Source organism: Pararge aegeria, chromosome 6 (genome assembly GCF_905163445.1).
Source record: "Pararge aegeria chromosome 6, ilParAegt1.1, whole genome shotgun sequence".
Lineage (NCBI taxonomy): Eukaryota > Metazoa > Arthropoda > Insecta > Lepidoptera > Nymphalidae > Pararge > Pararge aegeria.
This window is the reverse complement of record NC_053185.1, coordinates 17367552-17389814: the sequence shown is the minus strand read 5'-3', so window position 1 is coordinate 17389814 and position 22263 is coordinate 17367552. Positions and strand designations below refer to the sequence as shown.

General features: G+C 36.4%; 1 protein-coding gene across 8 annotated transcripts in view; it reads left to right on the top strand.

The window, feature by feature from the left end:
* LOC120624194 (AP-1 complex subunit gamma-1) overlaps positions 1–20037 on the top strand; it is a 45046-nt gene extending 25009 nt beyond the window's left edge. For 7 of the 8 annotated variants that reach the window (XM_039890578.1, XM_039890576.1, XM_039890577.1 and 4 more), the window contains 13 exons: positions 1191–1286; positions 1780–2106; positions 4112–4330; positions 4849–5007; positions 6080–6167; positions 7119–7266; positions 7656–7742; positions 8336–8468; positions 8917–9015; positions 10401–10554; positions 11543–11694; positions 12186–12278; positions 12496–12635. In XM_039890578.1, the coding sequence (XP_039746512.1) occupies positions 1191–1286; positions 1780–2106; positions 4112–4330; positions 4849–5007; positions 6080–6167; positions 7119–7266; positions 7656–7742; positions 8336–8468; positions 8917–9015; positions 10401–10554; positions 11543–11694; positions 12186–12278; positions 12496–12597 (1857 nt within the window). In that variant the 3' untranslated portion in view covers positions 12598–12635. Of the gene's footprint in view, positions 1–1190; positions 1287–1779; positions 2107–4111; positions 4331–4848; positions 5008–6079; positions 6168–7118; positions 7267–7655; positions 7743–8335; positions 8469–8916; positions 9016–10400; positions 10555–11542; positions 11695–12185; positions 12279–12495; positions 12666–19597 lie in introns of those variants that run through there. The other variant, XR_005658752.1, reaches the window with a different exon arrangement.
* The last annotated feature ends 2226 nt before the right edge of the window (positions 20038–22263 follow it).

Here is a 22263-nt window from a genome sequence, read left to right as displayed (position 1 = left end):
TATTACCATTCTTTAACCTGCTGAAAAGGTTTTCATACTAAAAGATTATAATTTTTTTAACATATATTATTTAAATAATTTAATATTTTAAACTAAGTTGTGCGATCTGCACGTACTACGTTTGTTTCCCGTCTTTGTTATCAAAAATATCTATGAAAATTTCAATTCATTTTTTTTTTGTCTAAATTTAATGAGTTATAAATTTGGCATAGTAATTTTTATTTTTTTTATATTTAAAAAGTTGGCAACCCTATTTTAATTTCTCTTAAATTTACTTATACTAATTTCACCGAGACCCGTTGTATGCGCAATTGATTCTAGTACCAAGTAGAATCCGAAATCACAAGTTTGAATATGCACAAATCCATGTAACTAACATGCATACAAAAATAAGAGGGTATATTGTTTATAGAATAAATTAATTAATGTATTTAGTTTCTTTTCGTACAGTATTTATTCAATGACTTTTGTATGGGACCGTCCATTAATTTCGTCCCACGTTTATATCAGAAATGGGATAGATGGGGAAAATTCTTAATTATGCAATCAGTAAAATCAGCAAAGCTGTTTCCTTTACGCAGGCTTCTGCAGATATAAGCACTCAATTGATTTTTTTAAAAATTAAAAATTAATGAGTAATAACGATATTTTACTAGATAAAATAGAATTTGGTCTGGTCTGGTGGGAGACTTCAGTTGTGGTTAGTACCACCACGATTTAGTGTTCCGGTACGATGTTGCGTGGTGGTCCGATTCCGATATGGGTTTAATATAACTGCCATGCTCCCTAACAGGTTAGCCCGCTACCATCTTAGACTGCACCGTCACTTACCACTAGCTGGGATAGCAGTGGACTTGAACTTGAAGTGGAGTAAAAAATAAAAAAAATAAGCTGCTATTAATTCAAAAATCATAATTATATGTTCAACCTTAAGAAATAGTATTTGGAAAGAGAACTTAGGGGTATAAAGATTAGACCAAAACTTTAAAATAAGTGTGACGTCATTAATGGATTATCGTCCTTAATTTAATTATTTTCTTAGTCCTTCCGTATTTAGTCTATACGTATTTGCTTGAAGTATTTGGCCCTGTGTAAATATACAATTATAAAGAAGCTTTTAATGTCTTGTGTGCATCTGGGATGAAGATTTTGTATATTTTTAAGACAACTAAATTAAATTGTAATTCTAGATTGTGCCGAATCTGGTGAGAATATTGAAGAACTTAATTTTGGCGGGTTACTCGCCGGAACATGACGTCAGCGGCGTTTCTGATCCATTCCTTCAGGTAATACTCATAGTTTTTCGCTGAGTAATGTCTCATTTGTTACATTCAAACATATCGATTCTATTTAAATTGTAGCACTAAGCAGGAAACTACTATTGTGTAAAATATTAACTATTAAAAACAAAAACCTATGAAGAAACAGAATCTCTGCAAAAGAGCCGATTAAAATTGATTTAAAAATATTTTTACTCAGTCAATTTAATAAATACATAAGCAGCGCACTCACTCACGCACACGCGCACACACACGCACGCACGCACTCACACACACTACACAAGTTTGGATGACCAAAAATGTATACATATACATGTATGTTATAATAATTAATTTCTGAACAATTTAATATCGGATTTAAACATTAGCTTACATTTTGTTAGAGAAGAGCGAGATCTCCTGGTACAAGTCTATTATATATTTAAAATAAGTTCTCAGCTTATTTAAGATAAGAATGTAATTGTTCATTAAGTAATATCATTATTATTATTACTTCCAGGTTAAAATTCTCCGTCTCCTGCGAATACTCGGCAAGAACGATGCCGAGGCGTCCGAGGCGATGAACGACATTCTCGCACAAGTTGCAACTAATACTGAGACAAGCAAGAATGTAGGCAACACAATTCTTTACGAGACAGTACTATCCATTATGGATATAAAATCGGAGAGCAGCCTTCGAGTACTAGCTATCAACATCCTGGGAAGATTTTTGCTTAATAACGACAAGAATATACGATATGTGGCCTTGAACACACTTTTAAGGACGGTGCATGTGGATACGTCGGCCGTGCAAAGACATAGGACCACTATATTGGAGTGTTTGAAGGTGAGACGCTTTGATAATGTTGTTTGTAGGTGAGCCTGCTTTAATTCGAATGATAACGATGAAGACATCAGGCGGAATCTTTGCGCCGTCTGAGTCTTTCAACACGACTGAAGTGTGTCGCTAATGCACCCGTATTTATATCGAAAAAACGCACCGATGGGAAATTCGCTGTGAATCAAGTTAAGTGAAAACGTTGTTGTTGTGATTTATGATGGTATACTCTTTGAGTATTTCATAATTTTGAAAATACCGAGTACTATAACTATTTCGGTAATAAATAGTTTCTCTTATATACAGTCATATTCTGTCATTTGAAGATATTCGGTGTAAAAACACGAATGTTCCCGTAAACCACTAAAAGTATGCCTATGTTACTTTCAACTTGACGGCCGATTGGCGCAGTTTGCAGCGACCCCGCTTTCTGGGCCGTGGGTTCGATTCCCACTACTGGAAAATGTTTGTGTGATGAACATTAATGTATTTCAGTGGCTGGGTGTTCATCTGTATACTATAAGTATTTATGTATATTATTTAAGAAAAATATTCATCAGTCATCTTAGTACCCATAACACAAGCCTACTTTGGGGCTAGATGGCGATGTGTGTATTTTCGTAGTCTATTTAAAAAAAAAAAAAAACGAATTCAATGCCAAAATTCAAATCGATTGATTGCTTAGTTAGAGCGTTAACGACGGACAGACAAACAAACTCACTTTCACATCAATAATATTAATAAATAATGGATAGCCAACACAATATAAACAATCTTTCAAAGCATAGTGTAAAAGGTATCAAAAACAGGGACAGTAAATCGAGCCACTCTATCTTTATAAACTATGGAGGGTAGAGGTAAGGAGAGTCATCTTATATGGGAGAAAAGTTGAAAAAGTGTCCTGACACTGCGCTAAATAACAGTTCAAAAATCCTCCACAATGGCGCTGGTGGATGCACAGGGTATGGTATGAATGTAGCAATCGTAGATGAATTGAAGTATGCCGAGTTAAAAAATTTAATGTTATTATCGACTAAAGTAGTTAATTATTGAGAATTTCAACAACTTACGTTGTACAAAATATTGTGGTAAATATAACCTTACTTCCTTGTATCTCCATACTTCCTTGTTTATTTTTCAAGCCTACTCTAACAATATTTATATTTGGCCCTTCTTTTAAGAGTTACCCTGATGCAAATGTGGCGCCATCCTAATTTAATACATTTTGACGACACTTTTTGATATACACAGATGACTCTCCTTACCTCTACCCTCCATAAAACATGACCTCACGTTCGTATCACATGTCAATTTAATCATTGCCAATTGATTCCAGCCGTGATTCATACATTCCATATTAGATTTCTCAGTACTTTGATTTAACGATGACCTTGAAATAGCACTGCAACCTAAAAAAATCCAACTCTACGTAACTTAGTAGAATAGAAAAACAATGAGAACGGTTTAGGCCGTAGTCCACCACGATGGCCCAGTACGAATTGGTGAACTCCACACGCCATTGAGAACATTATGGAGAACTCTCAGGCATGCAGGTTTCCTCGCGATTCTTTCCTTCACCGTCGGAGCAAGTGATATTTTTAACATAACTTAGAAATGAAGAGGTGCGTGCTGTGATTAGAACTCAGTCTCCCGAAATTGGAGCCGAAGTCCTAATCGATAGTATATCCCCGCTTAGCGAAAACATTGAACAAGCCTCTTTTATTACACGATTGCATAAAAAAGCAGTGCAATGTTTTCAGGGCCATGTTGTTGGGCCGGTAATAGGTTGATATGATGATGATGATGATGAGTGTTTTTGTTCCACCTATCAGAAAGGTCTACCCTCAACACGCTTTTCCACTCAGTTTATTATAAACTTGATGAAACTACTGTAATAGTCTTATAACAATTTTAATTGCTTGCTAAAAATACTCACCAAAGATTATTGCAATATAATAATTATAATAATACCTACAATGCAATAAAGTGTTCTAAATAAATAAATCATTTGCAGGACCCAGATGTGTCAATACGTCGTCGAGCAATGGAACTATCATTCGCCCTCATCAACGGACAGAACATCCGAGCCATGATGAAGGAATTGCTCTCGTTCTTGGAGCGCTCTGACGCGGAGTTCAAGGCTCATTGCTCAAGTGCCATGGTGCTGGCTGCGGAGCGGTATGCGCCCTCCAGCAAGTGGCATCTGGACACATTGTTCCAGGTTCTGTTAAAGGTAAGACACGTTAGTCTCGCAATAAGTTCCGCAACAGGTCCCGCAACTTGAGGCAAGCTCACTTTGCCAGACCAACTTTTTTTTCCTTATAAGTAATCCAGCCTTGATGATATTAGCCTGTTCAAAATGTTTATGATACACCATCCTGGCAGAGAATAGAAAAAAAAATATTTTTAAAATAATCTATATTTAAAATAAGGCCATCAAATTTAAAGAATATATTGAAAATCCGACAGGTTTGTTAAGACAAAGAATAAACCAAATCTACTCAGATTTATTACTAAAATGAATAAGGTCTATAATCGCGATTCTTCAGTAGCAATGGGGGGGGGCACAAAGCTCGAAGAACCGATTTCGATTGACTGGACCGATGAACCGATTCCAGCAAAGTGCTGGAATCGGAATATCAAACGAACCGCTAAAAAAAATTGGGCTTTGGAACTCCCTTTTAAAAGACCTATGTCCAGTAGTGGACGTCACTAGTGAATGCTCTTACTAATCGTTTCAATACAATTTAGGCGGGCAACTATCTGCGAGACGACACCGTGTCCAACACTATTCAGATAGTTTCGGCGGCACCTGGAGAGCGGCAGGCGTACGCTTCTATGCGACTGTGGACTTCTCTAGAACGTTCTGCTTTGTCCGCCGATGCCACTGAGAAGCAGCCACTTATACAGGTACCGTCTATTTACAAAATAAAAATTTTCAGTTTTTCGCATCAACAACCTGTAAATGAAAACCGAAATATTACTTGAAATGCTTTAGAGGTACATTATTCACTGTCTCTGAGACTAATCTGTGAATCAGAAACGTTAATAGTTTTTGAGTAAACCACTTATATAGTTTTTACTGAAAGAAATCAGATACAACCATACATCACATGCAAAATTGAAATCTACTTGACTTCAATGACTGTCACTTTATTAGATACGCGTCGAGTAGCGTAGGTACTATGCGCGTGTCGGTCTTTTATCTTAAATAGGGTAATAAGTAATAAGTAAAAACTTAGGATGTTTTCAATTAGTTTAACATTTCTTCAGGGTTATTTTTATTTCTTATTTAATATCCTTATGCGCCCTTCAACAGTATTTCGTAATTCGGTTACACGTTGTATAATAGGGTATGTAGCTGATTCTTTTAACATCTCAAATAACCATAATGCTATTTTAAAGCTTTATTATTATGTGATAAATTTCAGTATTTTAAATAAATTCTACAAAATATAATTGCCGTGTTTAATTAAGTTATAATATAAAATTAGAAAATACATTTCTAATTTTAGTCAAAATAGTCTTTAAGAGGTAACACGAGCACATGCAAACATGCAAAATGAATGCTGAATCCTTCTCATTCTAATAGTAGATCCATGCCCTGTAATTGACTGATAAAGGGTGAATAATTTTAATTGATTTCCAGTAGTACTAGAGCTTTTTGTAACCAGGCAGACTTTGTCCGGGGAACTACCAACGTGCTTATTTCTGCCGCTATAACTTCTGTGTTCTGGGCTGTATGGTGTTGTTGCCGCTGTAATTACAGGCACACAAGGTTCATCAACCAACTCCTTGTTCCTTGCATGCCCTGCGAAGTCTTGCTATATTTACTGGTGATGATTTTCCATTTAGGGCATCATCATCAGGTGGGCCATCTGCTTGGTGCGTCAGTTATTACTAAAAAGATTATTACTAATGATAATCATTATCATGAGGATGATGATGGTGATGGTTATGGTGATGATGATGCCTTGTTCAGGTGGCTGCGTGGACTATCGGCGAGTACGGAGACATGTTGGTGTCGGAGGCAAGCAACGCGATATCCATGGTCGACGACGACGGTGTCGGTGAGATAGTTTTTTTTTTTAATGTATTTGTTGCATTGAGAAATTTAACTCCATTTGCAAATTTATCCGCATAAGAAGCGGTGATAGCGCAGTGGGTAGATACTCGACTTCACTTTCGGTAGGCCGAATTCGGATACCTACACCTCATCTCTAACTTTTGAACTTATGAGCGTTTGAGGCAATTTAAATATCACTTGCTTCAACGGTGAAGGAAAACATCGTGAGGAAACCTACATACCTGAGTGTACCTCCATAATGCTCTCAAAGGTGTGTGTGAAGTCCACCAATCCGCACTGGGCCAGCGTGGTGGACTACGGCCTTAACCCCTCATTGTGGCAGGAGACCCGTGCTAAAATCTGCGAAAAATTGGTATATTTTTGGGTAATACAATTTTAAATTAAATTACCCAAAAATATGTTGTTGATCATATTCTTTTGTTCGTATACATTAACAGACAGACTAATAAAACTCTTTTTTTATCTTGAATAAAGAAATGCAATGCAGATCGAGGGAAACTTTTTGGCATTCATTTGTGTTCTTTTATTTTAATACGGGTGTTCCGAACATTCATACAAATTTCAGCTCTATTTAAATGTAGTCTCACTACTATTTTCAGCGCTAATTGGGCCGGACAATTTTAAAACTAATAATAAATGATCCATACTAAAAAGTGAACATTAGCATTTATAATATAACTTTAACAATTAAACTCAGCTTAGCATTTAGTCAATAGTCAATAGTCATTTATTCGTAAATATTAATATAATATGTCACATAGTAGTTATTAAATAACAAATTATCTCATACATATGAATTCATAAATTTCATTATATTATTCTACAAGAACTCATTGTAACTGTAGAGAGCCTTCTCGAAAAGCCAAGCCTTACATTTTTTCCTGAATAAATAAATTATCATTTTTATAATATAACTTTAACAATCAAATTCCAGACGACTTCACCCGTCCAACCGAAGAATATGTAATAGACATATACCAGAAGTTATTATGGTCCACACAGTTATCGATTACTACAAAGGAGTATTTACTGCTTTCGCTGGCCAAGCTGTCCACACGTTTTACCACACGTGGCGGTCAAGAGTAAGTGTTATTAACCGTAAAAGCATCTAGCGACCAATCACACGGCTTGCTCAAACCTGCACGTGCTGTGATTTGTCGCGTACATTTGCAAGACCACAAGGTCAACGGCGATACAACTGTACAATAATAATAATTGTATCAGTATCCCTTTGACAAATAAAATACCCCAATCTTATGCTTATGGTGGAAAGTGACTATTTTTATTTCATCGATAATTGTACTTATTTATGAATCTGATGATTTGAAGGCCTCCCATAAAAAATTAAAAAAAATGTTTTGTCTTTTAATGAATCTAACTCGAATGTTTCATCAAAAAGGTAAAGGATTAAGAAAAAAATAAATTCGGGTAACCAAATATATTAATCCAATGTGTCTCGTTTTTCTTTCAGCAAAATTCGCGTTATAATTGATACATTCGGCTCGCATATCCATATTGAACTTCAACAGAGAGGCGTAGAACTTTCTCAACTTTATAAGTAAGTAAATATCGATATGACCTATTTTTTTTTAATGTTGTAACCATTTACTTAAAAACCGTTCAAAATTTCTCATTTTTAAATCTGTAAAATTATAACTGGTACCTGTCTTTTTACATGAGATGACAGGATCTGAACATCAAAGCCGCGGTGAACACGCCTAAATTAAGGTGTGTTCAAGAGACAAGAAAACAAGCGGTCAATAACCCCAGTCAACGCGCAGAAGGAAACCGCACGTTTCATTGCATTTTGACGATCTCCCTGGCGCAACGCTGAGCGCGATGAATTTAAATAGGAAGTCTCGAGTTCGATTGCGGTAGGGGTAGTTTGGAAATTTATAATTTCTATATTTCCTCTGGTCTGGGAAGCCCCCAGGGCTTTGGCCGGGGCTAGTTACCACCCTACCAACAAAGACGCGCCGCTAAGCGATTTAGTATTCCGATGCGATGTCGCGTAGAAACCGATTAGGAATATAACCACCATACTCCCTAACAGGTTAGCTCGCTACCATCTTAGACTGCATCATCACTTACCACCGGGTGAGATGGTAGTCTAGGACTTGTAGTGGAATAAAAAAAAACATTTGTTACCAGACAATACGCACACCTACGGCCGGCGTTGTTGGAGCGGATGCCGCCAATGGAAGCCAGCACCGCCACGGAGCGGGAGCGAGACGACAGCGACACTGAGACTGAACAGCCGCTGACCAACATACAAACGGAACAGGTACAATCATCATCCTATAACGGTCCTCTGTTGGACTAAAAGGCCTCTCCCAACAGTAGGGTTTGTCCATATCCACCACGCGGGACGGACGGATTGGTGATCGCAGCAGACTGTCAGTGGCGTGCACTGGGTTTCTTGCCAGGGTATGCAGACACCAGGAAAGTTGCATAAAACGGCACAAATTCATCTCCTGTACGAGTTATATATTTCAATGTTAGGGTAGGCAGTGCTTTTGTGCATGTATGGAGTGCACGCCACTGCAGACTAGTACATCGCGTTCAAGTAAACAAATAAACTAACTAACTTACTCAACTTTATATGTTAGTACAATTCATTTATTAGAAAAAATGTTTTATATTATAATCTGGTTATGCTTAATGACCAGAATATATTACAAAACATACATAGCATAGGTGCAATGTTGTAATGTTCTTACTTTATATTGCAGAACCCGCTTCTAGATTTGATCAACGGCTCAGAACTGCTCGCCAACGGTGATGTGGAACACACTCCTATAGCACCAACCAACAACAATTCCAACACTAATGTGAGTATCCACATTACATATTACAACATTCACATTTCTTCATGACACTTTCTTAATGACAAGGTTGCTTGGAAGGCTCCGGCTCCGGCTACGCTTTCATCTCTGACAAGATAGAAAAATGAATTTTAAAATGTAAAATGTAAATTGTTGATATTGGAAAAGAGCAACTTCTGAGAAACTCAGGCCGGCTTCTTCTCGGTAGAATCTGCCTTCCGAACCGGTGGTAGAGTCAATACACACAGACAGACTTGACATTTGCAAAGTGCTTATATTAGGCCTACTTGAAATAAATCCGGTTTAAGATATTTATTGTTCCATGAAGGAATTTCCACTTAAATGGAACTTACATGCTAATTTACAAAAAGAGGGTAATTATATAAAATTGCATCTTCGAGTGTACAATAAATTAATTGTAAATTGTAAGTGGGTAGTTTTGAAGTACCAATGCATCAAAATCATATCGACGGTCAACTGCTGACGCGAGCCGCGGATAAATGAATTTAGAATTTTTGAATTTTTTGAACATATATATATTTTTTTACACATAACATATATATCTTTTCTATAACGGACCGTAGATGAACTGGCAAAGCAGTTTATCAACTGTGCCAGGGAGATACGGATGTTCAGTTCTGTAACTATGCGGTTTCCTGATTATGCGGGTCCCCACGGAAATAGAATTATGCGGATCCATTCGGTTTCGCAACCATGCGGGGTCCCTTCGGTTTCACAACTCAAGTGGCTGGATCCTTCGGCTATGCAACTATGCGGATCGCTTCGGTTTCATAATTATGCAAGTGGGTCGATCCCTTCGGTTATGGAACAATGCTGATAACTTCGGTTTCACAACTATGAGTGGGCGGATACCTTCGGTTATGGAAATATTGGCGGATCACTTAGGTTACACAACTTTGCAAGTGGGTGGATCGTTTCGGTTATGGAAATATACTGATCTCTTCGATTTTTCAAGTGTGCGGGTGGGTGGATACCTCCGGTTCTGCAACAATGCGGGTCCCTCCGGTTATGGAATTATGCGGGTCCCTTCGGTTCTACAAATATACAGATACCTTCGGTTCTGTAACTATGCGGGTCCCTTCGGATATGAAACTATGCAAATCCCTTCGGTTTCACAACTATGCGAGTGGGTGGATCCTATCGGTTTCGTTCTGTAACTATGAAGGTCCTTTCGATTATGGAACTTAGAATTGTTGGTTTCGCACCTATGCGTTTAGGTTCCTTCGGGTCTGCAACTTCGTTTAGTAAGACGAAGTTTCTGAACCTGAAATGTTTCTGGGATGTAGTGAGACGACTAGTAGCTTTTATTGTAAGCTTTTGTTGATGCGAGTGCAGTGTTAAATATTTTCAACTATATGTTTATTTTGTAGGACATCCTGGACCTCTTAAGCGGCCTGGATCTCAGCACGCCAAGTATGCCAGCGCCCAGCGTGGCCGTGAGCGTTGCCAACAATAACCTCACGTCGCCATCCTTGCTGCTTGATGGATTGTTCGCGTCCGAGCCGCCGGTCACACAGCCTCAAGGTCAGATATTGTGCTTATGTGCCTTTCAAGCGCGTGATGCGTGACGAGATCGGATTCGATTTGAGAACGTTCTGTGTTCTTCGATTTCCACTTTTTCATGTTAGTTAGTTAGTTGCCTAAATAAAATTCAAAACAACCAAATTTCATTTTTACATAAAGGATAGAGATATTCAACTTCAAAAGATATGCATATGCTGTCGCGGATTTTTTTTTGAAACTCTTTAAGGGTACTGTGTAAAAAGCCAACAGTAGTATTTTCATCACTCAACGATTTATGCAGCGCACGCAAAGATAGCTCTTTATTCTTTTTTTCTTCTCATTTTAGACAACAAGAGAGTACAACTCTCTTGTTCTATGTGTATATCTCTATAACTAATTTAGTCTTAGGTGTATAATAAAAGTTTATTAATTCATTCATTACTTGAAACTTATTGTTATATTTTGGGCAATTTACACAACATCTCTGTAAGCTTTGATCATAATCCTATCAGTATTTTTTTGTGGGAAAGAGTTACAAACATCCATACATCCGATAATCCTTACAAACTTTTTTTTTATAGTTATAATTGACGGACCAACATATGGCATATAAACACAGCAACACAACGCAGGGCATGCAAGGAACAGGTCCTGCAACGTGCTGGCATATGTCCGTGTCAACCTGAGGCGTATGTTTTAAACTCATGTTAGTTTCAGGATGCGAAGAATACTAATTTTAGTAGTTTGTGTAATAAAAAATAAATAAAATAATATTGTGTGAAGCCTCATATTCCTGTAATTACAACGGCAACCAAGCCCTTCAGACCGGAACACAACAATGGTGCTTAGCGTCAAAAACAAGCATGGTGTTCTTCCCCGGGCGAGCTCTGTCACAAAAAGCTCTATTACTACTCAGTCTACTATTATATAACAAAGTGACATTAGCAACTGTCAGTTTAATAAAGTGAGTTAAAAAATCCGAATTGACACCTCAAATTGTCACCCGCAGCGGAGTGCGTGGTCCGTGCTCTAGAGCGCAACGGCGTGCTCGTGGAGCTGTGCGCAGTGCGAGGCGGAGACACAGCGACGCTAACGATGCGGGCGCGCTCGCACGCCGCGAGCACCATCAGCGACTTCCTGTTCCAGGCAGCCGTGCCGCGGGTGAGTGCCGCCACCGAGCGACTAACAGCCATCCGCTTTAATAATAATATTTATTTATTTAATTGATAATAACTAAAAAAAACTACAATCTGTATTACTAACTTATCGGTAACAACTGCAACGTAACTAATTTCGTAATTCCGTTACAGCGTGTAAAGGAATTACGCTAGCCCTAGCTGGACTGATTTGAATGAATTTTTTTGTATGCGTTTGGGTGGCACCCTAGATGGTTTAGATTCCCAAATCAGCCCGACAGATGCCGCTGGGGTCCGCTAGTAAAAATATAAATATCTATCATAAAAATGTTTCTAGCATGGGAGGTGACCATATTCATACCATACCATTGATACCAATGATCATATTCATAGTGAAATGGATGTCTCTATAAACTTTGAACTTGTTTAATTGCTTGATTCAACTTATATTATTTAATAATGTTTATTGACATAAATTATATCTTAGATATACATAAAATATTTTTGTTGCTACAGACGTTCCGACTGGACATGATGTCGCCTTCGGGAACTGTGCTGACACCGCAAGGAGAAATCACACAAGTTCTCAAAATCACTAATCCATCCAAGGTAAATATTTTGTGCATTCATGTATTACACAGGTCAATCAAAAGCTCTACCATAGTAAAGAAAAAGAGAACTTATACGACCACAATATTCACGAGCACACAAAGGAGTAAATCTGACTGCAACAAAGAAAAGTAAACCTTATGTCTTTGTTTTATGATTTAAAATACAATGGCAACTAAAAGCTTGTTTAAAAATAAAATTATTTTCCCACTACCAGACACCTCTTCGCCTCCGGATAAGAGTGTCCTACAGTATCGACGGCAACCCCATCCTGGAGCAGGCGGAGGTTAACAGCTTTCCGCCGGATCTGTTCAACTGACGCGCGCCCCACCATCATCACCACCAGCTCGGCTGTACAGAACTATGATAGAAACTTTATGATAAAAGGTAAATAGTGACGCTACCAAGTTGCCGGTGGTGGACTTATGTCTCTCGTAAGGACTTCTACATTCCAAGGTCATGTGCCTTGCCTGAGGGGAATCCTCCGCCTCGTTTGTTGTCATCTCACAACACAATATCAACAGCGTTGTATCTAAACTTAATAAACACAGGTCTCTTGTAGGGACTTCAACACTCCAAGGTCATTTTGTGAAATGAGTATACAGCCGATCTCCGCGACTTGTTTGATGTCATCTCACCACAATGTCAATAATGTAGAATCAAAATTGTATGAACATAAGTACCCTGTAATGACTTCTACACTACAAGGTGATGATGTACCTCGCGTAAGGGAGATCCCTCCGACACGCTTGATGTCTTCTCGGCACTGTCAACAGTCTAGGATCTGATCTAATGAAAATAGGTCTACTGTACGGACTTCTAAACTCGCAGGGTCATGTGATTTGTGTACCTTTTAAGGATGTCTAAATTTCAAGGTCATGTACCATTTATGTCAAAAGCGGATCCCAAGAACAACGTTTGAAATGAATTCTACCAATATTTTGTTTAAAATTACCTTTATTTTTTGGATACTTATTTAAAATTTGAAATTGTAAAGCGGATGTGCAGATCCTACGTTGTTGACAAGATGATCTGTCCAGTTAGTGATAACTCAAGTTACTTTTTGTGCGTGAGCGCATTTTAATTGTTCTAGGGGAATTACCGTCACGTTTAGAAATTTCGCTTCAGTATAGAAGGTTATTTTATACATATGGTCTTAAATGCTGGAGGAGAAAAATCGTAGATCGGGGTAGCTTTTTAATAATACCATTAATGCGATTGATTAGAAACAATTGGTCACCGATTAAACTTGACAATTCAATAAAGACCTTGAATATGTGAGATCGAGTATTTGACAGCTTCACACTCAACACTGACTGACAGCTAATAAACCGGTGATAGCAAAACAACGATAATAGCCTTCGCACACCATATCGACTCAACTTGACCACAGACTTGACTCAAATAAAACTTTGAAATGCGCGCTTTGTATGTAAATCATGTGATTGGATCGCACATTGCCAGCTTCGTCGCTTTGAACAACACCGCCTATACTTTGAATAAGCTACTTTATATCACACAATTTTTGTCAAAGTTGTTTACAATCCGATCGTCATATACTACTTTCTAGTCACATGATATAAAACTCATATTTCAATGCTTTTGATTTAAGACGAGTTGGTGTTTAGTATATATATGATGTGCGAAGGCCATTATTTTAATAACACCGAATTTTAGCTCTTAGTTAGTATGGAGTGTGAACCTTTCGAAGTATATTATTATTAAATAAAGATATCACACCTCCATATCATATCCTAAAACAATCGCACCTTTCTCTTGAAAAAATGACAATGTACGGCGGAGAAATAAAATCTATCGAATCTTAAAAATACTTGAAATGGTTGTAAAAAGTATTTTTATCGTCGAAGGCAGCTAATAATAATATTATGATAAATGCAAAATTAATTAGTGAGAAAAATATAAAAGGTCATATAAACCTGTATATAGTATGTTTTAGAAAGCAACTATGTTAATTATTTAATAGAGGGTTTTTTTTCTGTCGTGAAAATAAGATATAACTAGTTGAATATCAGTTTGTCTAAAAAAAAATGCTTATTGTTTAGATCTTTCGTGGGTAACTCTTAAAAGTACTGAATTATCTTATAATTAAAATAATGTGTGAAATGTAGATATTAGATTTCTTTGCTTGCAATGAACATTCCAATTTTTTTTTGTTATTTAAATAACGAGGGGCCCAAATGTTAAAATGAAAGAATAAACTTAATGTAATACATGAATATACACTTTTACTCGCAATAAAAATAGCAATAACCCGTCATAATAAAAATATGGCTGTATTACTTTGCTCATTTTATAATTATTATCATATTTCAGTATTATAATAATCTCAGTTTAACATATGTTTGCGTTGAATACAACAACTGTGTTATAAATAGGCCCAAATAAACCCAATAGGCAGTGGCGTGCATTGGATTCCTTATCAGGGTATGCATACTGCAGGAAAATTTAATGTAACGGCTAAAATTCTCCTCCTTTACGGGTTACATATAAATTTTAGGGTATGCAGTGCTTTTGTGCATGTATGAAGTGCACGCCACTGCCAATAGGTGTTCATATTTTCAAACATTTGTGTGCAGTTTCGGTTTTAAAGCATATACCCACCACAGTGCTCCAATACGGTTTGGTGTGCTTTAACAACTATTAACGCAACCAAGGGATAATAAATGGGCCCGACGGCTTTACGTGCTCTCCGGGACACGGGGGCTGACACCACCAACTCCCAAACTCCGGGCTGGCGAATTTTTATTTTTGGCTTTTAATTACTTAAAATTTTATTTTATTTCATAATTTAATTTTTACTTTATATAATTTGGCCCCACCCGGGATTCGAACCCAAGACCTCGTGATCCGTAAACATGCTAACCACAAGACCAGCGAGGCAGCCATTATTATTTGGTGTAGGTATAAGCACAATCGTGCCCCGGAGTTTACCATGAAGCTGTAGGTAAAGAATGGAGTGAGCCGTCTTCATGCCTTTTACCACTGTCAGACTAAGGGGATCTTCATACGGGGCGGTTTTCCCGTAATCCCCACGCGGGCCCGACCAGTTGGTGATCGCAGTTGATGGTAGTAGTGGCACGGAGGATGCTGAGCTCTTCGTTATATTCGCCTCGTACAACACCCGCGGGAAGAGTAGTTGCGGTGACAACTGTATTCTGATCTGCCGTCACCACACGGCACGTACGCAAATAGTCACACCCTTTACAATTTATCGATATATTTCACTCGCGACTTGTGCGCACGTCACTATAATTTAGCAGATCAGATCAATAAAAAATATTTATGACCGTACGACACAAATGATAATGATATCAAAGACAGTACTGTTTACTTTAAAACTCGTGTGGTATATTTTTCTAATAGTTAACTAACTATACGGTGTGGGTGTAATCGTTATGTGTTATAAATGCGTTTTCACATTAATCTATCCGATATCGGGACATAAAAGTTTTTTTTTTGTCTTGCATTTTACAAATGTCCGGAACAATAATGTTTTGTTTGGGTAGGTGATGCGTTTATACATATATGAACTGCATGTCGCTCGGCAAAATTTCAACTGGTAACATTGACTAATGATAGGCTGCTGGCAAACAGTCAATAATCTGCATATTGTCAATTATATTGACGTGTTAACATTAAACTAACAACTTTTTATTTTCTACGACTTTTTCTTTAACTCGATAGTTTGTGAAATTTTCGATATTTTACATCGATAATCTACTTGTTACAACTCTATAATGTAGCATCGGCTATAGCGCTCGAACCACGCCTCTATGGTGCGGTCACTGGCCCGAGTACGCTGCGTGTTCGAATAACATTTATTTCGTTTTATATTGTAACAAAAATAACATTTTATTTCATACCAAAAAATTAATACCTAATTTTGAAGAGTCGTTAAACAAAAGATGCTAGTTTTAATGACAGAAAGTACTTAAAAGGCTGTAAGCTTTCTGGTTTTTTTTTTAAATCCAGTATATCCTATTTTAAGTAATAACGAGAATAAAAATCTGATCGATGTCTATGGTTTTCGCAACTCATATCGACACCGAATTGACTGTAATTAATGCATTGGAATGTCAGCTCTATGTCATGTGACAAAAAGGTTTGTTTGAAGTGCGTTATTGATTCGATATTGTTTACGAATGCCATTTCCGATATCGCTTCGGTTCATGTGGGAACAGTAGCCTTAGTATATATTTGTACGTTCCTAATCGAAGAATGGTTTCGACTGTCACAACTCTGTAACGTCAGAGTATAATTAAATTTATTTTTCCATACAAACTAATTCAAAACATTCTGTTTACTTATGATTGAAGATAAAAGATCGACACGCGCATAGTACCTTAGCTACGCGACACATAGGTAATAAAGTGACAAGATTCACATGATTTTAATTTTGCATGTGATGCAATGGGCTTTATCTGATTTATTTTAGTAAAAACTATGGCAGTGGTATACTCCACAACTATAGGTTTTCAGTTTCACAGATAAGTCTCAGAGACAGTACATAATGTACTTCACAGAGACAGTACATAATGAAAATTGAAATTTAGCCTGTGAAGTATTATTTCGGTTTTCATTTACGCGTTGTATACAAACCGCTGTGCTTAGCATCACTAGTCTGTAGTACTAAATTACGAGCATGTCAAGGTCATCGGTGACGCGAACCCGTAAGCTTTCCCGTACCATAAATTGCTCAGCGCGGCTAAGGAAGATTTCACTACTACTAGTAATGTCAGGTCAATTTTGCTTTGACGTTACTATGTTTCGAGGATACAAATCGAATATTGGATAGAAGCAGGCGTTACTTTGCGGAAATCCATGATACATTATGAAAATTAAGCTTAATTTGCTATACTCCGCGAAGACAAAACAGGTTATTGTTGTTTAACAATTATTCATTGTAAAGTCAACATCTGAGGATGCTCCGGTTTCGGGCCGAAACGTGCGTGAGGGTACATTGCCGAAGATCTGTTTGGCGTGGAGTATAAGGATTGAAGAAATTATAAATAACACTATTTACAGTAATTAAATTAAGCTTAATTTTCATAATATACAAATCGAATACTAAACGTACAGTATAATTTGTGTTAGTGCTGTAAATAAAACGGAACTGTTATATTGTAACAAACATATGTATAGTGAGGCGGATTGTGTGCTAATGTACTTAATAGATTATTTTATTATTAACAATAACATAAATAAAGGTCGTAGTGTAAGTGAGACAAACTATTTATTATTGATTTTGTATGTCCGAGGTTAAATTTCCGAAGTAAACCTCCCATTAAATGGAAGACAAAGTAGCCGGCAAATAACTTTAAATATCGAGCGAGCAAACATCATTTTTCATGTTAAAATTGGAATAATATTAAAAGCTGTTTTTTTTTGTTTTTTAATTTTTGCTTCTAATCATGAAACTATTTAAAAGGTCCTTACTTATGCAACGACCTTAAAGCATAAAGCCGGGTTCATATGAGCAACATGCATCCACACGACAGTATTGAGACAGTCTTAGACGGTAGCGGACTAACCTGTTAGGTTTTCTGCGCGACATTGCAGTGGAACACTAAATCGCTCAGCGGCACGTCTTTGTCGGTACAGCACTTAATCCACACCAGACGTTACGTATTTTGCTGGGAATACAAAATACTATGATTTAATTCGACTCAACTCGTGGGGTGGAGCATATTGCATGTATACGCGTGCTTTAAAATTATCTTTATAAAGTAACGCGTGTGATACACTAAATAGATATATCGCGGATTATTCGCATTCTTGTAATAGTTTTGGTAAACAAAAGGAGTAAAGATATAATCAATATAAACAAACCTAACGTTATTTGCGTGCGAGAGAAAAGGATGCAGATACATATTGTCCTTTTCTCGCTCACGCAAATAACGTTAAAATGTCTTTTCGTTGGCATATATATGTATAGTCGATTAGATCTTGTTTACGTTTTACTTTGTTTTGTAAACGACAGAGGATTTCTTGGTTGTGGACCGAGCGACATCTAGAGTATGCTTGAGTGATTTTCTAGCAGAAAGTAGAAAACTGTCGTGTTCAATTTAACTAGAATTGTAAATGGGATACAAGTTGTAACGACCTTGAGCCTTTTCCTCAGAAGTAGATTGTGATTTCATTATCACAAACATAAATTGGTATAGGAATAACGTGTGATAATAATGCAGTTTACTACAAGTATAAATAAAGCAAGTATGTATGAAAACTTAAGAAAGAATTATATTATTCTATTAATTTATTCTAAATTTATTTTATAATTTATTATTATTTTTAACCCAATAAAAAACAATAAATAATTTAAAGAAATAGGTAAATATATTTTTTAACATAAATATGTATATCAATTTATCATACTTTATACGTATTTTTTGTAACGACAGGACTGTCTGTTTGTTGGGACTCTACCGAGACGACAGTTAAGAGTGTTAAGAAGACAGATTCTTTACCGAGAAGTATTTTGTGTATTACATACTAATATAATTGGTCAATCCGCACTGGGCTAGCGTGGTGGACCTTAACCCCTTATCATTGTAGGAGAAGACCCGTGCCATGGAGTGGGCTGGCAGTGGGTGGATATGATAACGATAATTGATAACGAACGTGGTGGATAAACCAAAAACAAATTCAAATTTCATTTATTTCAAGTAGGCTTAATATAAGCACTTTTGAAACGTCAAGTCTGTCTGTTTGTGGTGACTCTACCACCGGTTCGAAAGGCAGATTCTACCGAGAAGAAGCCGGCCAGAAACTCGGCAGTTGCTCTTTTCCAACGTCAACAATTTACATTTTACATTTTAACATTCATTTTTCTATCATGTGAGAGATGAAGGCGGAGCCGGATGCTTCCAAGCAACTTTGTCATTAAAAAAAATTATGAATTGTATAGTAACCTCGCTGTAATAAATGCGTTTTAACATATTCTTTAAACTTATGCATTGGAAACAGATCAAATGATTCGTTTTTATGCTTTAGTTATAAACATTTAACGTCACCTCTTTAAACGTGATGACACACATTATTGACAACTCCCTTTAGGTGTAACAAAATTTTAAAATAACCCCATAGTAGCATTTTCGGTCGAATACGAAACTTCACTCAGTTAATATAAATATATCTACTATCAAAGTGTGACGCTCGGTCCACGCTACACATAAGTAGCACTGTCCAGGTCGCGTGTCTATACGCGCCCTTATACACATAGTGTGCGTATTCGGCATTATACGCTTAATGTACGCCTGCGTGCTGATTTTATCTAAACGCTGTTTCATTATCAACAGAGCGTCAACGTTGCTGCACACAATCGTCGTGCCGACTTGAAATGCATGCGGCACACAGGCGAATCAATAAGCGTAAAATGACGACCACGCATCTACGAAGCTTCGTGGATTTCCGGTTTTTTTTTTTTTTTTTAATAAAGGGAGTATTTAGCTGTAATGGGTAGAAATGGCAGTTCTATAAAAGAGATTATTTTTTGGTATATTCGCTTTTCAATATATTTCTATATTTTCGGAGAGAATATAAGATCTTTTCGAGCTTTAATAAAACCGAATGACTGATATGAGGTGACACTCAATCCGATATAGCTAAATTAAACCTTACAGTATTTTTCACAAATGGACCATCGTTAGTTGTGCCAGCAAACATTCATTATTTCTTTTTTATAAATTTTCTATTTGGGTACCTACGGGATTTGATTTCCAAGTGTAGGTAAACACTATACTAAAAATAATGTTGTTCGAGGTGCCGAGTTCGAATCCTAGCACCTCTAACTTTTCTAAGTTATGTGCGTTTTAAGTAATTAAAATATCACTTGCTTCAACGGTGAAGGAAAACATCGTGAGGAAACTGCATGTCTGAGATTACTTCGTAATGATCCCAAAGGTGTGTGGAGTCCACCACACCGCACTGGGCCAGCGTGGTGGACTACGGCCTTAACTCCTTCTCATTGTAGGAGGAGACCTGTGCTCTGTAATGGGTTGATGTGATGATGATATCATTACGCCCTGCCACGTTTTTTACATATAAAAAACGTGGCAGGACGTTGGAATAGGTATGCAGTGTGTGTTTACGGTATGACATTTGAGAGTTTATGTTTGTTTAAGCACGGTACTATTCTTTGGTTGAAGTGTGGCAACTTGCAAAACTATTCCGTCGTAATGCTATTTTTAATTGTATGACCATATACATGTTACATATGTGTTTCAAAAATTCGGTATTCGCCATTTCGAATATTTGATCAATGAAAGAATTATACCCATCTGTAACAATTGCTTGTTTGAGAGGTGTATCTCTCGATATTTCCTGAAATAATTTATTGAACGTGGTATCGAAGAAATAATGGATTTTAATGGGAACGTTATGAAAGTTCAGATGTAAAGAACTGTTTTTAGTCTCTATTACGAGATATACTATATAACTGTAGATTGGTAAAAGGTCATTCGTGAAAAATACTTTTAAAAAATCCATGCATTTTGTTACACGTAGTTTTGTTTTGAGAATAATTGCTTCAAACGCTAGATATTTTATCTTTATATATTTTAGGTTAGTTGTTCCTTTAAGATAATGAGAATTTTTTATTGAGTGACAATTTGTAAATACATAACATATAATATTAGTATGAGAGCATAAATAGTCTATAATTATAGATTCTTCACATTAAAATAACTTCTTGGGTGATAAATGGAAAAGACTTAATTTCATAGCTTTAGAGTTCAAAATTCATTATGTAAACATATGTAATTATATTATGACTCTAATGCTATCTTGTTTAGATTTAGTATGATAATTCAATTAAAAATGCGCCCCGTTCTTCGCCAGATATCGTTATCAACTACGGAGTATTTTTCTAACGTACTGAGAGTAATTTAAAAACAGAGGGTTTTCGTTGATCTTTGTTTTACAGCCAGCTATATGTTTTTAATAATAAAAAAAATGAATGAGCAGTACTGACATGCGACTCTAATAAGAGTACCATAGAGTCCAATTTCCACAACTGGGAAAATGTTTGTGTGATGAACATGAATGTCAAATTTTCAGTGTCTCGGTGTTTATATGTATATTATAAGTATTTATATTTATATATATACTAGCCTACCCAGCCCGCTTCGCCGTGCTAGATTTTGCTTTATTGTATTTAAACAATAAACTTCCATCATTAAATTTTTAATTTAAGTCTCATAATATATTAAATCATTTATTTCTCTCCGTATTCATTCTCTTCTATTATACACCCAACAATAGAAGATCATCATAGTAAATAAAAGCTTTATTTGACAGTTTGACAGTTCAAAAATAGGAGTGCTCCGATCGTCACCAAACCTTACAGGATTACTCGCCAGGTCAATCCGGAGATTCCCTGAAAGTTCCATTGAAATCGGTCCAGCCGTTTCGGAGCCTATACGGAACATACCCACACACTTTCTCTTTTATATATATAGATTATTCATAATATATTCATCTGTCATCTTAGTACCCATAACACCTTGCTACGCTTACTTTGGGGCTAGATGGCGATGTGTGTATTGTCGTAGTCTATTTATTTTATATATTTATTAATTTTACCTTGACGTTAGTTAATGTTTCCATTTTCCAAAAAAATAACTAAAATACAGATTTAATCGTATTGCTTTGTCTTTGGTTTGGACTCCATGCTATGAATATCTTTAAAGAAGTTGTTATAGTGTGAAGAATGCCTTACTTTATTTTATCCCCAAGTTAATATTGTTTGGGACTTTTAACGATTAGGCTGTTAACCTTTATTATTTTTTAAACCTATTTATGTTAGTGATTAACCAGCACAGTTTATAAACTATAACTTTATTGTAAATTACAGATTAATGAAATAAGTTAAATCCGTAATGAATAACATTCATTTATTTCATGAAACCTATTTAAAAACTTTGTGCCAACATTTTTATGTTTGTCAGGTTCATTGAAAAACAAA